Source organism: Plecotus auritus (assembly GCF_963455305.1).
Source record: "Plecotus auritus genome assembly, chromosome: 7".
Lineage (NCBI taxonomy): Eukaryota > Metazoa > Chordata > Mammalia > Chiroptera > Vespertilionidae > Plecotus > Plecotus auritus.
In genome coordinates this window covers 19,951,484-19,965,067 of record NC_137774.1, presented here as the reverse complement: position 1 = coordinate 19,965,067, position 13,584 = coordinate 19,951,484, and the positions used below count along the sequence as shown (strand labels likewise).

Sequence of the window (13,584 nt, the reverse complement as noted above, 5' to 3'; positions counted from 1 at the left end):
GAGCCATGTATCATACAGTTCAACTCATAGGAAAAGGGCCCTCGAATGACAGCCCCCTTCAAAGGAAATAAAGGAGATAAAAGAACGGGTCATGTCTTGGACACTTGGATTTCCTGGGTAAGGGTGGGGGAGCCACCCAGCCGGCCTCACTCACCACTAGGTTGCCGATGACCATGACCATGAGGAAGACGGTGAGGCACATGGCCTGGCCGGCCACCTCCATGCAGTCCCACATGGTCTCGATCCACTCGCCGCACAGGATGCGGAAGATGATGAGGAAGGAGTGGAAGAAGTCGTGCATGTGCCAGCGGGGCAGGCTGCAGTCCGAGGCGATCTTGCACACGCACTCCTTGTAGCTCTTGCCAAACAGCTGCATGCCCACCACGGCGAAGATGAACACGATGATGGCCAGCACCAGCGTCAGGTTGCCCAGCGCCCCCACTGAGTTGCCGATGATCTTGATGAGCATGTTCAGCGTGGGCCACGACTTGGCCAGCTTGAAGACCCGCAGCTGCCGGGCGGGAGGAGGGCAGGGGCGAATGAGGCCCAGGGACCCCTGGCCAACCTGGGGGAGCCCCATCCTTAGGGGAAAAAATCATCTTGAACAGCTCGATTCCCCATTCCCTGAGTGACTGGAAGGCCTCAGTTTGCCTCTCTGTTAGATGAGAACATGCATATCCTACTACCTCATTCTCTTCATATGTCCCAAAGGAAAAAAAAAAAAAAGTCCTTATTTGTCAAAGATTCAGTTAAAGCTTCTAGCCCATGTGACTCAGTGGTTGCTAGTCAACCTATGAACCAGGAAGTCACGATTCATTGCCCAGTCAGTGCACATGCCTGGGTGGGCCCCTGTAGGGGGCATGCAGGAGGAGCCAATCAATGATTCTCTCTCATCATTGATGTTTCTATCCCTCTCTCCCTCTCCCTCCTTTCTCTGAAATCAATTTTAAAAAACGTCACATATTTAGAGATACAGATAAAGTGTTTACAAGTGAAATTATATGTTGGGATTTGCTTTAACATACTCCCCTCCACAAAAAGTGGTGTGGGGGGGCAGATAAAACAAGAGCAGCCGACTATTGATGGCTGTTGAAGCTGGGTGATAGGTACACAGAGGTTTATTATACTTTATACTTTTATGGCTGCATGAAAGTTCCCAGAATAAAGTTTTAAAAAATAATAAAAATGCTCCCAGGGGGTGGTGGGAAGGGCACTAATTCAGAGCTCTGGTATTATTATTAAAGATCCTCCCAAGCCTTAGCTTTCAGGTCTACAGTCCGGGCCAAAGTCCCCATTCCACAGCCACCCAAGGTCACAGGGGTCAAGCTCCTGGGCTGTCATTTTGGCCCCCAGCAGCCCTGTGTGATAGGGGAGGGGGCTCCCTTTCTCCCTATTTTCAGTAAGAAAATCCCCACCCTGTCCCTCCTCCAGCCCGGCCCGGGGCTCACGCACCAGACGGAAGGAGCGGAGCACCGACAGCCCCTGCACGTTGGCCAGGCCCAGCTCCACCAGGCTGAGCGTGACGATGATGCTGTCGAAGACGTTCCAGCCCTGCTGGAAGTACTCGTAGGGGTCCAAGGCGATGAGCTTCAGCACCATCTCTGCTGTGAAGATGCCCGTGAAGACCTGTGGGGTGGGGGGCGGTCCCCGTCACAGGTCACCGTGCTTCCGGGAGCACAAAGCTTTGAGAGTCTCCTACCCGACTCCCACCTCCTGGCAGAGCCTGTGGGGCCCAGAACCCTGAAGGGGCAGGGAGTGGTGCCCAAGGCACCCGAGTGTGTATGTGAGTGAGGAGTGGGATGGCCATTCCACAGGGGAGATGGGGACCGCCCAGAGACCTGGGCCCTTCCGTTTTTGGCCTTGTGACCGAGGGCCAGCCCTTAACTTCTCGGGCCACTCATAAGAATATTTAACACTCACAGAGGGCTTTGTGGTTGCCATGATAACCTCATTGGTATGCCGGTTTCTGTGTAATTGGAAGGGATTATCACACCCGTCTCAGGAAAAAGGAAACTGAGGCTCAGAGAGGTTAACGGGAAGTGCTTGGCCATGCTGCCCACATGGGAACGAGTCAAGTCTCAAACCTGCTTGATTCAGTGTCCTGTTTCTGCACCCTACAGCCTCTCTACCCTCACTGGCATGGGTCTTAGGACTCAGCCTCTTGGTGGACTTGGAAGTCTAGGGCAGGGGCCAAGAGGGGGCAAAGTTGGGAACAATGAGAAGGCCAGAGCTGCCCCACCCCCAAACACAACCCTCTATATCGAGCCTGAGTCCCTGAAAACTCCCAGGGCACGGCCCCCCTCCTGCCAGGCACCAGCTGCCCTGGGTCCACAGCTTGCCCTGGCACATGCTGAGCCCCGCCCAGGAGCTGTCCCTGGCTATAGCAGGTGCCCACTCGGCAGCAGAATGTGGGCAGGGGGTGAGCAGGCTGTGGGCCGGCCCCATCACGTACACCCCAGCAGCTGCGCCAAGTCCAGAGCACGCCCTGGCCCCTCCAGCCCAGCCCGGCCACGGCTGCTCGGGCATCTCCACGGAACAGACTTGCCTGCCTCCCAGGCTGGGGACTCCAAGGTCCGATTCCCTTGCTATCCACCCAGGCCTGTCCTTCCTCAAGCCTCAGATCTCTTAGGCCCCCCTGACCCTCAGGGTGGGGGAGCATCTCGCCCATTTGCCATCCTGAAAACATTTGAAGGAAACTGAGAAGGGCGGGGCAGGGCTGGAGGAGGAGGCGGCTTTTTCCCTTTGTCAGGCTCCACCGTGGCTGGCAACGAGGTGATAATGCTCCTAATGGGTAGGGATAAGCAGGCGGATCAGTGTGTGTCAACAATAGTGGAGCAGGCAGGGCTGCAGAGGGTAGTAAGCCTGGCCATGCTGGAGAAAGGGTAGCGGGCAGGGGACTGAGGGTTGGGGGACTATGCCCTGGGGCCTACAGGATGAGCTGGGGCCTCTTGGGCCAAGGTGCCCATGGCTATATGCCCTACTTCCAGGTCTTGTAGTCCCTCTTAGGCCCACAACAACCTCTAAAGGTGGAGAGACTTGTCACTCAGTCCCCCCACCTCCATTCCCTCAACTCCCCCATATCTGCATCCATGTCATGACCTGGACTCCAGATCCCTGGAGTCCTGATCTTAAGGATTCCAGAACCTCATCCCCACTCTCTCTGCTCCCAGCTGTCCTGAAACCCAAATACATCTCGTGGATCACCCCATATACCTTCCTTGTACATCAACTTATGTCCCCCACATGCTGGGAAACTAACCCCAGCCTGTCCACACCTGCCCCCAATAGTGCCCCATATTTCCACACAGCTGAGAGGGCCCCATCAAGCCCTGTGTCCTCTCCCCTGTCCTTCCTGGAATGACCACCTCTCCCTTGTCCCCTCCCTACCAGGTTGCCCACGGTGAGCACATGGTCAAATTCATCTGTCATGGGGTAATGCTCCATGGCCATGAAGAGGGTGTTGAGCACGATGCAGATGGTGATGCCCAGATCCACGAAGGGGTCCATGACGATCAGGTGGATGATGTTCTTGAACTTCATCCATGGGGCGCAGCAGTTCCATATGAGCACTTTGTGGGCACACTTGTACCACCATGGTGGGCACTTCTGGTGGGCCTCTTCCAGCTCTGGGGGTAGGGTAGAATCAGACACGTGATGTAGATCTCCTCTCAGTGGCTACCTTCCTCCACTTGGTCTTTGGGGCTCCCCTTCCAAGCCCTGCCCCTTAGATCACATCTCAAACCCCACCCTTCAGGGCCCCCTACTCCAAGCCACACCTCTCAGTGCATTACCCTCAAAACCCAACCCTTTAGACCCTGTCCCCCAAAGTCCTGCCCCTTAGCGGCCTTTGCCCCAGGCCCCTTCTCTCCATGGGCCATTTCAAGCTTCGGCCTTCTGGACACAACCCACAAAGCCCTGCCCCTCAGTGACTCTCAGCCCTGCCAGTGGCCCAGGACAATGATCCTGCACCCTGCTCTCACAGTGCCTGAGGGTCCCTGGTGGGAGGTCACTGCTGGGCATTGGTTTCTAGTTCCTCCTGCTGCTGGCCAGTGCCACTGGGGAGCAGACTGGGATCCCCCTGTGGGCTTTATCGCTTTGGCAGTAATGCTGGCCCCTCCAGACTGTTCCCAGACAATCAGTCACTTCCCACCAGCGTGGCTTTCTGGAAATGTCCCCTGTTCTTGCCACCCTAGCTCAAAAGCCCGTAAGGCCCACGATGAAGCTGCTCCTCCACCTGGACTTCCAGGCCTGTGCTGCTGTGGGAATCCTCAGCCCAGGCATGATGTCATTTTATTCCCACCAGAACTTCATAAGTGCTATTAGTGCCTCCCATCTCATAGAGGAGGAAAGGGGACTGGAGTGGTGGCAGTCCCATGAACCCTTGGATTTGCAAGCATGATTGGGACACCCCAGGGGTGGGGGTGGCTAACTCTCACCTCCACCCAGGAGTTAGCAACCTGGACCTCTCATAAAGGCTGAACATTCTAGTCTGACCTTAACAACGCCAGTCCACCCCCAACCTGGGTGCTACTGAAGGTGCTACTGCCAAAAATTCTCACAACCATCCAGCAAGGGCAGTGTTGAGTGATCTCCTAGGCCAGCTCTGCCCAGCATTCCCTGGGGCATTCTCTGTCAGGGCACACATACCTGGATGCCTATCATACAAGGTCAGGTGAGATGATGCCCTCTAGAGGTTTGCAAAGTCCTCTAGGACAGTGGTCGCCAACCTTTTGGACCTCACAGACCACCAGTGGCCCACGGACTACCAGTGGTCCGCGGACCACCGGTTGGCAATCGCTGCTCTAGGACCTCCAAGTCCTTCCTGACACAAGTGGCCTGGGAAGGGAACCAGATCTCTTCTATGACAGATTTCCTTCCTCCCCTCGCTCCCTCTCTCTCTTTTCTTCCCTCCCTCCTTCTTATTCATCCATATACCCATGTGTTTCTTCCCATTCATTAATCTTTCAGCCCATCCATCTATCCATCACCCATTCATCCATTCATCCATCCATCTATCCATCTATCATCCATCCATCCATCCATCCATCCATCAATCCATCCAACTATTTGTGTAATTCTATCTACCTTCTCTTTATTACCTCATTCTTATCCTCCTCCTGAGACTTGGGGAGCAGCATGGGCATTTGAGGGAGTCTGTGACTCTACCTGGGCATAGTCTGGCCTTTGGCCTTTAACTTTTACCCAGAGACATTTGAGGAGTAGGATCTCCAGTTTCCGGAACTTTGGGCCTTCCTGGTTGGTATTATTATCCTGTCCTCCATTGCCTTGGCAGCCCCCAAGGCCCTCCCGGAAGCCCCCATTTCCCGTAGCAGCCTGGCCTTGCAGCCAGAACTGGGGTAGGGTAAGCCAGGACTATATTTATCATGGCCATTTCTTCGATGCCAATATTAAGTTACTGTCCTCCTGAAGCTGGGCCCAGCCAGCCCCACCCTCACTTCCCCGGGAGCCCAAGTGGCCTGATGGGCAGGACATGCAGCGTAGAATGGGTATGGGGGAGCTGGGCACTCACCTTCCATAGCATCTGAGATGGCGCTGTCTGCGCTGCAGCTCGGCCTTGGGGGCCCCTTCTCCCCTGGTGATGTGTCCAGGCTGCCATTGCAGTCTTTGCCATGGGCTGGGTCACCATCTGCCTCCCCATCTTCCAGAGCCTGGGCAGCCTTGGCCTGTGGACCAGCAGGGTGATGGGCATGAAGTCCATTTCTGAGCCAGGAGGATGGACTGATTGACTTTCAGAGCTTCCTCATGAATCCTTTAGGATGGGGCCCCTCTTCTTGGCCTGTACTGAGCCTAGTGATGGTCCAAAGTGACTGAGGACCCTCATCCTTGAAGACCCTCCACTCTGACGCCATGTCTGAGCCTGCACTTCGTGAGATAATGAGAGAGTGGGCACTGCTCTCTGGGGCCTCATCAGGACCCATCCCTCTCTTGACAGGGACCCATATTCTGCCCAGAAAGAATCACAAAATCATAGATATTTAAGCTGGAAGGCTACTTCTGATTCCTTGTCACATATGGGGAAACTGAGGCACAGAGCTGCAAAACACTCTTTCTACTGCCTGGATGTCTCCCATCCGACCAAAGCCCCCAGCCTGGGGCCTCTGCTCCCCCTGCCTCCAAGCCCCTGCCCCTTCCTCTCCCTCACCCTCAGCCTGCCCAGGAGAACCCAGGCCGAGGGGCAGGGAGATCCCTGGGTCCTCGGCCTCCTCTCTCTGAGTCCAGACCTTCTCCATTTCCTCCTGATGCTTTTTGTATTTCTCCAGCAACTGCTGAAACTCCTCTTCCCTCTCCAGATCCTCAGCCATATTGGCTTCGTTCTGCTCGGCGTAGGCCATGGCCACCACCGCCAGGATCAGGTTGATGAGGTAAAAGGAGCCCAGGAAGATGATGACCACGAAGAAGAGCATGTAGGTCTTGCCAGCTGCTCGGAGGGTCTGGGGGTGGGGGCAGGACAGGAAGTATCACCTGGTGCCCGCTGCTTCACCCACCACCCCTCTCCACACACCCACTGGCCAGAGAGGTAAACAGAGAGGGTCCCTCACAAAGCCTGGTGATTTGAGGCAGGGTCTAGTCATCCTTGACAGGCTAAACCACACTCTGGGGAATTTCCAAATGTACACCCAGGACCCAGACTTTCCTGGTCTCCTGGCTCAGAGAGCCCTGAGGACCAGCTAGACATCGTGAGGTCAGAGAGCCAGGATAAAAAATGGTGAACATGGGCTATGGGGGCTTGAGTCCTAGCTTTGCAATGGTGCCTGGTGTCTAGTAAGAGCTCAACAGATAGTAGTTATTATTATTATTGCTATTTTCATTAATATCATCAGTGTTAGAAGTATCACCAGGGACCAGAAGGCATTGTCGCTCCAGACTCAGCCTGCCTGTTCTGCAAACAGTAGAAGCTAAATAATTGTGTCTGGGCCCTGGCTGGTTTGGCTCAGTGGATAGAGCATTGGCCGGCAAACTGAAGGGTTGCAGGTTCAATTCTGGTCAAGGGCACGTACCTGGGTTGCAGGCTTGATCCCTGGCCCCAGTCAGGGTGCATGCAAGAGGCAACCAATCGATGTGTCTCTCTCACATCGATGTTTCTCTGTCTGTCTCTCCCCTTCCCTTTCACTCTCTCTAAAGATCAACGGAAAAATGTCCTCTTGTGACAATTGGACAACAACAAGTTAATAAAATAAAATAAATTGTATCTGGGTAGAGTTGAATTTCTAAGCTGCCCTACGGTACTGCGAGAACTGGGGATCTATGCCAGGCCTAGATCTCAGCAAAGGTGAAGAAGGATGAAGAGGCTGTGGTTCAGATCTGGGCAGGTACCCAATGTTGAGGGGCTCTAAGAAGCTGTCTGTATGTAGGGGCACTGAGGGGGTCCCACAGGTGAGACAGCCCTGCTGGGGGTCCTGCCAGGCGACGAAGAGGCTGTGGGGATGAGGGAGGTTCTAGGGCCGAAGAACAGGGCGGGGGCAGCTGTACCAGCTGGAAGAGGTTCTCCCAATAGTCCTGTGTCATGAGGCGGAAGAGAGACAGGAAGGCCCAGCTGAAGGTGTCATAGCTGGTGTAGCCATAGTTGGGGTTCCGCCCAGCCTTTATGCACGTGTAACCCTCGGGGCAGCGCCTGGGGATAGAATGGGGGCTGGTTTTAGGGAAGAAGGAGAGCCCCAACTGGGGGACAAGAAAGGGGGGCTCCAAGGGGGGGCAATGCTTCAGTCCTGTGTCCCAGAAAATGTTCCATCCATGCCCATAGGTTTCCCTTATATTCCCATCCTCCCCAGGTCCTTGGCCCTGAGCAGCCCCCCATTTTCTGACACCCCTGGGGCACCTTTTCCCATCTCCCAGCATCACTCACCCAGCGTCACTGCTGTTCCCACAGAGCAGGGCGTCAAGGGCACCCTCCAGGAAATAGAAGTTCCCTTGGGAGTCAGAGGCCACAGAGGATACATGTCACCACATGGACACACTGTGGGCACATGTACCCACTGCACACCTGGGAACACATCTGTGTGGACCACACCAAATAGCTGCTTCCTGGTCCCCCTCCCCCTCCTTTAGGTCTCTGGGTAGATACACGGCAGGGAGCTCAGCTCCAAGTGGTGCGAGCTCAGTGCCTGGTGTGGTTGCACAGTCAGAATAAGCAGGGACACAGAGAGACGGGAGGAACATGTATGTGTGTGCATGGGGCTACCATGTGTCTGCGCAGGGCCCCTGACTGAGGGCCGAGGCTGGGGGACGAGGAGGCCAGGCCCCAGGGTACCAGGCTGAAGAAGGGGTACCTGTTTCCAATTTGCCAGAAGGCATTGTGTAGACTAATGGTGGCCATGTGAGAATGTGTGCCTGTGTGTGAGTATGTGAAGTATGAGTATGCAAACAGGATGTGGGTGTGTGGGTGCCTGGTGGTGGCCCTGCCAGGGAGTACATAGGTTAAGGACGGGGGAACACGGACTGCTGCTTTATATAGTGGAAGCTTCAGGATTTTCAAAGCAATTTGGCATTTGTTGTCCTATTAACCCTTTGAGAAAGGTGTTGTCATCTCAGTGTTCCAGGTGAGGACTCAGCATCAGGGAGACCAAGTGACTTGTCAGAGGCAAGTGGTAAGCGATGGATTTCAGCTCAGGTCCTCTCCTGCGATTTATCTCACAGGGGCTGCCCTCGGGACTGGGACTGGCCCCACTGGCCTTCCAGCCTCCATCCGTACCTTCGTCATTGATGTAGGCATCCCAGTCAAAGGTAGAGTTGCTGGCCCCGCTCTCCGGGCTGTGCCAGGTGTCGTTGCCGTACCAGGTGTCGTTGCTGCCCCAGGTGTCGTTGCCGGACCACATCTCATTGTCGTACCACGTGCTGTTGGTGTCGTTGAAGGGTGGGGGCCACCGCACACACTTCTGCCGCAGATTTCCCATGAAGAGCTGCAGCCCCACCAGGGCGAAGACGCTCAGGCAGAAGACGGTGAGGATCATCACATCCGAGAGCTTTTTCACCGACTGGATCAGGGCCCCCACAATCGTCTTCAGACCTGACCACAGGGTGGGTAAGAGTATGGACGGGGGAGCAGGCAGGGCGGGGTGGAAGCTCACTCCCTTATCCTCCAAGCCTCTGCCTACTCCATCTCCTCAAGACTTGACTTACCAGGGGCACCACTTCCTGGAAAGCTTCCCAAATTAACCCCACTCTTCTCTGATCATGTCTTAATCAGCAGCCTTCGAAGGGCCACAGACTCTCAGCCGCGAGGAGACGGGGCTATAAAGACTTCATGGGCTGTTGCCTGTCTCATAGAGCAACACACAGGCACACAGTGGAGCTTAATAAATGTCACTAGGGCCCTGGCTGTTTTTACTCAGTGGTTAGAGCATCGGCCTGAGTACCAAAGGGTCGCAGGTTTGATTCCCGGTCAAGGGCATGTACCTCGGTTGCAGGCTTGATCCCTGGCCCTGGTTGGGGCACGTGCAGGAGGTAACAAATGATGTGTCTCTCTCACATCAATGTTTCTCTCTCTCTCTCCCCTCCCTTCTTCCCTCCCCTCAACTCGAAAAAAAATCAATGGAAAAAATATCCTCAGGTGAGGATTAAAAAAAAAAAAGTTAAAAGAGAAATATACATTTAAAAAATATAAATAGAAAAAAACAAAAAAATAAATGTCACTAGGTCAGCATTCCCAAAGTGTGTTCCACAAAACACCAATCTCCCAAACTGTGCCCTTAAAGGGGAGAGGGTATTCAATAATGTTTGGGAAAGGCGGAGCTGTATATTTCTCTTGGCGAGTCACTGTCCGGGGTCCTCAAACTGTGGCCCACGGGCCACCTGCGGCCCACCGAGGACATTTATCTGGCCCGCCGGGTGCCGCTGCCTGTCCTGCTTAGCAGCCAACTCGTCCCGGGCCCGCAAGGCGCATAGGAATTTGTTCATAGTGTTTTTTTTTAACTATAGTCCGGCCCTCAACCGTCTGAGGGACAGTGAACTGGCCCCCTGTTTAAAAAGTTTGAGGACCCCTAGTAGATCATCTAATCTAAGGCTCTGACAAGTCCTCCAGAAACAAACAAAACTTTTACTACCATGTTTATTAACTTACTTGGCCACAGCACCCCTTTCCTGATAATGCCTATCAACCCCCAAGGAAGGCGGGGTTCACACTGAGAAGCTCTAGACTGACTTTGTATGATCATCGCTTTCGGCCATTTGGATGGACAGAGGCATAAACAAAACTTACGGAATGCCAGGGACTGGTTCCCATCATTTATGGAAGAGCCCTTCCCTTGGGCCTAATCATAGCATCTCTCGCTTCAATATTAGTTTATTTCCTTTTCTTATCCTGGCATAGACAAGAGATGCTCAGCAGCCTCCTTATAAAAACCCTCAAAGCTCCAAGGACACTGGGAGTGTGGCATCGAGGAAAGGTGTTGAGGCCTTGGCTCCGTGGCCGACGTTTGCCTTCAGTCAGCACTTGCCCCTATTGGGGTCTCTTGGGGTCTCCTTCCTACATTGCAGTGTGAGGCCTTTGGTCTAGAGGAGAACTAAGGTGCTTTCTAGCATTAAGACTGAGTCATTTCCCCTCCTCCCAGAGCCTGCTTGCCATCCCTTATCACTTTTCTCTCCTTTAATGAACCTTCTCCAGTTTCTACACATGCTTTTTTGAGGGGCTGGATGATCTGGATTCTATTTATTTCCTGCTTCTTGATGCATTGCTTTGGAATTGCCCGGCCCCATGGCTCAGTGGGCAAGCAGTGTGCTCCGTACGGAGCCTCAGGGCCGGGACTTTCCACACTGATCCCTGTATGTGTCTCAGCTGGAGGTCGCTGCTCTGCACACAGGCCATGCACTAGTGTTCTAAGTACCTAATCGATATTAAAGCATTTAATCCTCACAACGGCCCCAGACATGGCACTATTATTATCCACGTTTTACAGATACTGAGGCACAGACAGGTTAAGCCACTTGCCCAAGGTCAAAGTGAGGAAATGGTGTGAGAACTGAACACAGGCAGTCTGGCTCCGGAGTCTGTGCTCTTACTCCCTTGCTATGCAGCCGCTCAAATGCACATCCTCCAGCCTGGGGCCCGTTCTCCTCTCTGGCCATGGGACACCCTCCGTGTCCACGCTTTGGTGTGTGTCTTACACACTCAGCCTGGGAGTCTTGTGACCCTGGGTCAGGCTCCTGGAACTTGAGTGTCAGTTTCCAGGCCTGGGCATGAGGGTGGGGGGCTGTTGACCCCAGCGGTGGGTCCCTGCACCTCCCCAGTACCTGGGATGACGGTGATGGTTTTCAGGGCCCGCAGCACCCGGAAGGTTCTCAGGGCCGAGATGTTGCCCAAGTCCACAAACTCCGTCACGTACCTGGGTGGGGGTGGGGGTGGGGTGAAGGCTGTGTCAGAGCCGGGGGTAGGTGAGAGGATAGAAATCAGGAATCCTTGTAGTTGGGGTTCCCACAGGGGGCTGGGGAGCAGGTCACTCCGAGGTTCCTATGGGAGCCTGAGAGTTGGGAGAGAGTGCTGGAGCTTGGCTGGGGAGTGGGTATGGCCTCCCAGTGAGCAAGGCCTTGGGCTTAGGGCTGTTGTAGGCTCAGGGCTGCTGCGTGTGGTTGTACATGGTGTGTGTGGGGGCAGCAGGAGAGCCTCCAAGCCAGACCCTGGGATGGTGGCTCCTGGAGTTGTACAGATAGCTCACTGTCAGCACCCCTGATCCAAGGCCCCTGCAGTTCACCCTCTGAGAGGGTGAGCCCACTCAACTGCTCTGAGTCCTGGCCCTCTCTGCTCCCCCCACCACAGCCTCAGGACACCCTGGGCCCCTGCTCACGCCATCATGATGACGCTGAAGTCCAGCCAGTTCCAGGGGTCCCGGAGGAATGTGAAGTCGTCGATGCAGAAGCCTCGGGACAGCATCTTGATGAAGGATTCAAAGGTGTAGATCCCTGTGAAGGTGTACCTGGCGGGGAGAGGGCCGGCCAGGGCCAGGCGTGTCATGCCTGGGTAGGGGTGTGGGTAACAATGATGGACCTCCCAGGATGGAGGGGCACAGAAATGAAATATGTCACCCTGGGGCTGAGGACGTTGGTGAGAATGACAGTGTGTGCCACCTGGAGGCTTAAGGTGTTGATGGGGTGACAGTGACAGTATGTGTCTCCCTGGGACACAACCCTCAGAGTGCGGACACCTGGGATGGGCGGTACCCCAGGGCCAGAGGGGTGGGGCTGGGGAAGGTTCGGGGAGGGGAGGAGAGACTTACTCCACGTTCTTGGACCAGGGAGGCGGATCACTCATGGTCATGAACACGCAATTGGTCAAGATGGTGATCATGATGAACATGCTGAACAGCGTTGGGGGGTCAAGGAAAGTGAAGGAGCATGTGGGGAAGGGAGGTGGACAGAGGGCCTCCTCGCCCAGAGCACCCCATTTTGCTTATCCCTACCCTCGCCTCTGCCTCTCCCCACCCCTGCGCTTGCCCCTCTCAGCAGGATATGAGTGGATGAGCACCTTGATGGCGCCGCGTCTGATGATGTTGAAGGGGCTCAGCAGGTAGAGGGCGGGTGTGGCGGAGAAGCGGAAGATGGACTTGCCCTTGTTGAGCACAATGAAGGTCTGAGGCAGGGAGAGAGCTGTGAGGCCTAGGGACAGGCAGACAGACGGACGATGCACAGACAGGTAAGGCAACCCTCCCAGGCCCCCACCTTCTTGTCACTGTAGTAAGGGTCCAGGTCCTCCAAGGGGATGCCGATGACCTCTGGCGGGGGGTCCCCATAGATAAGGGGCAGGTTCTTGCCAGCCTCCAGGTCGCCTCGTGGCTTCCGCTCAGGCTCCTCGATCTCCAGCTCCTTGTTCCGCTGCTGCCGGGCCGCCTCCTCCACTATCCGCTGTTCTATGGCTGCCAGGGACTCCTGGGTGAAGGGGCGCAGGCTGTGGGGGCCCACAGGCACCACGGTGGACAGAGACAGGCGGGCCATCCTTGCATCCTGGGTTCAGGGGCCAGGAGGGCAGTGGGCAACAGGGACAGCTGTAGCATGCAGGCCCCCAAATGCTGGGTGGCCACCTGCCCACGGGCCAGGCTGGGGGGGTGGGTGTGCAGGTGCTGTTGGGATTGCAAGGTGTGCCTGCAAGGCCTGAGCACTGCTGCTGTACAGGTATTGGACACAGGAGCATCACCCCCTAGCCCCACGCCACATTCTCCCCAGCAGGGGTTGGCTGCCCTCAGGACTGATGACAAACCAACCAGATCCTCTTCAGCCTTGGGGACTTGGGGTCAATGCCCCAGTGCCCTCAAATGCCTTCTGGGCCTGAGCTCCGGGAACAGTGTGGCTTCAGCCTACAAGGAGAGAGAGAATCACAACAAACTATTATACCACATGGCCTCCATGCCAACATGAGTCAAAGAGGAGTCAGATGTGAAATGTGCCGGTGGCCTGGTAGAAACAGCCTTAAGCACGAATGGCAGATGGATTTCACCTTGAGGGTCAACTTGGGTTGGCTGCTGTTAGCTGCCAAGAGATGTGAACAGAGACCATTGAGGTTGCAGCCAGATTCAGTGCAAATAGACTGCTGTGATTGATTAGCGATGTCAGCCAGGGGCACGGGAAGGAGAACGTAGT

The 13,584-nt window shown here is 55.2% G+C and overlaps 1 protein-coding gene across 2 annotated transcripts in view; it reads right to left on the bottom strand.

Moving 5' to 3' along the window:
• The window catches only part of SCN4A (sodium voltage-gated channel alpha subunit 4), a gene marked incomplete at its 5' end in the record, with an annotated part of 31,116 nt that extends 18,174 nt beyond the window's left edge, over window positions 1-12,942 (bottom strand). Inside the window, 13 exons of one of the 2 annotated variants that reach the window (XM_080677990.1) lie at window positions 155-511; window positions 1,453-1,626; window positions 3,388-3,626; window positions 5,531-5,684; window positions 6,243-6,452; window positions 7,492-7,633; window positions 7,865-7,928; window positions 8,711-9,025; window positions 11,248-11,339; window positions 11,799-11,927; window positions 12,228-12,308; window positions 12,411-12,580; window positions 12,670-12,942. In XM_080677990.1, the coding sequence (XP_080534116.1) occupies window positions 155-511; window positions 1,453-1,626; window positions 3,388-3,626; window positions 5,531-5,684; window positions 6,243-6,452; window positions 7,492-7,633; window positions 7,865-7,928; window positions 8,711-9,025; window positions 11,248-11,339; window positions 11,799-11,927; window positions 12,228-12,308; window positions 12,411-12,580; window positions 12,670-12,942 (2,400 nt within the window). Of the gene's footprint in view, window positions 1-154; window positions 512-1,452; window positions 1,627-3,387; window positions 3,627-5,530; window positions 5,685-6,242; window positions 6,453-7,491; window positions 7,634-7,864; window positions 7,929-8,710; window positions 9,026-11,247; window positions 11,340-11,798; window positions 11,928-12,227; window positions 12,318-12,410; window positions 12,581-12,669 lie in introns of both variants that reach the window. The other variant, XM_080677991.1, reaches the window with a different exon arrangement.
• Between the last annotated feature and the right edge of the window lie 642 nt (window positions 12,943-13,584).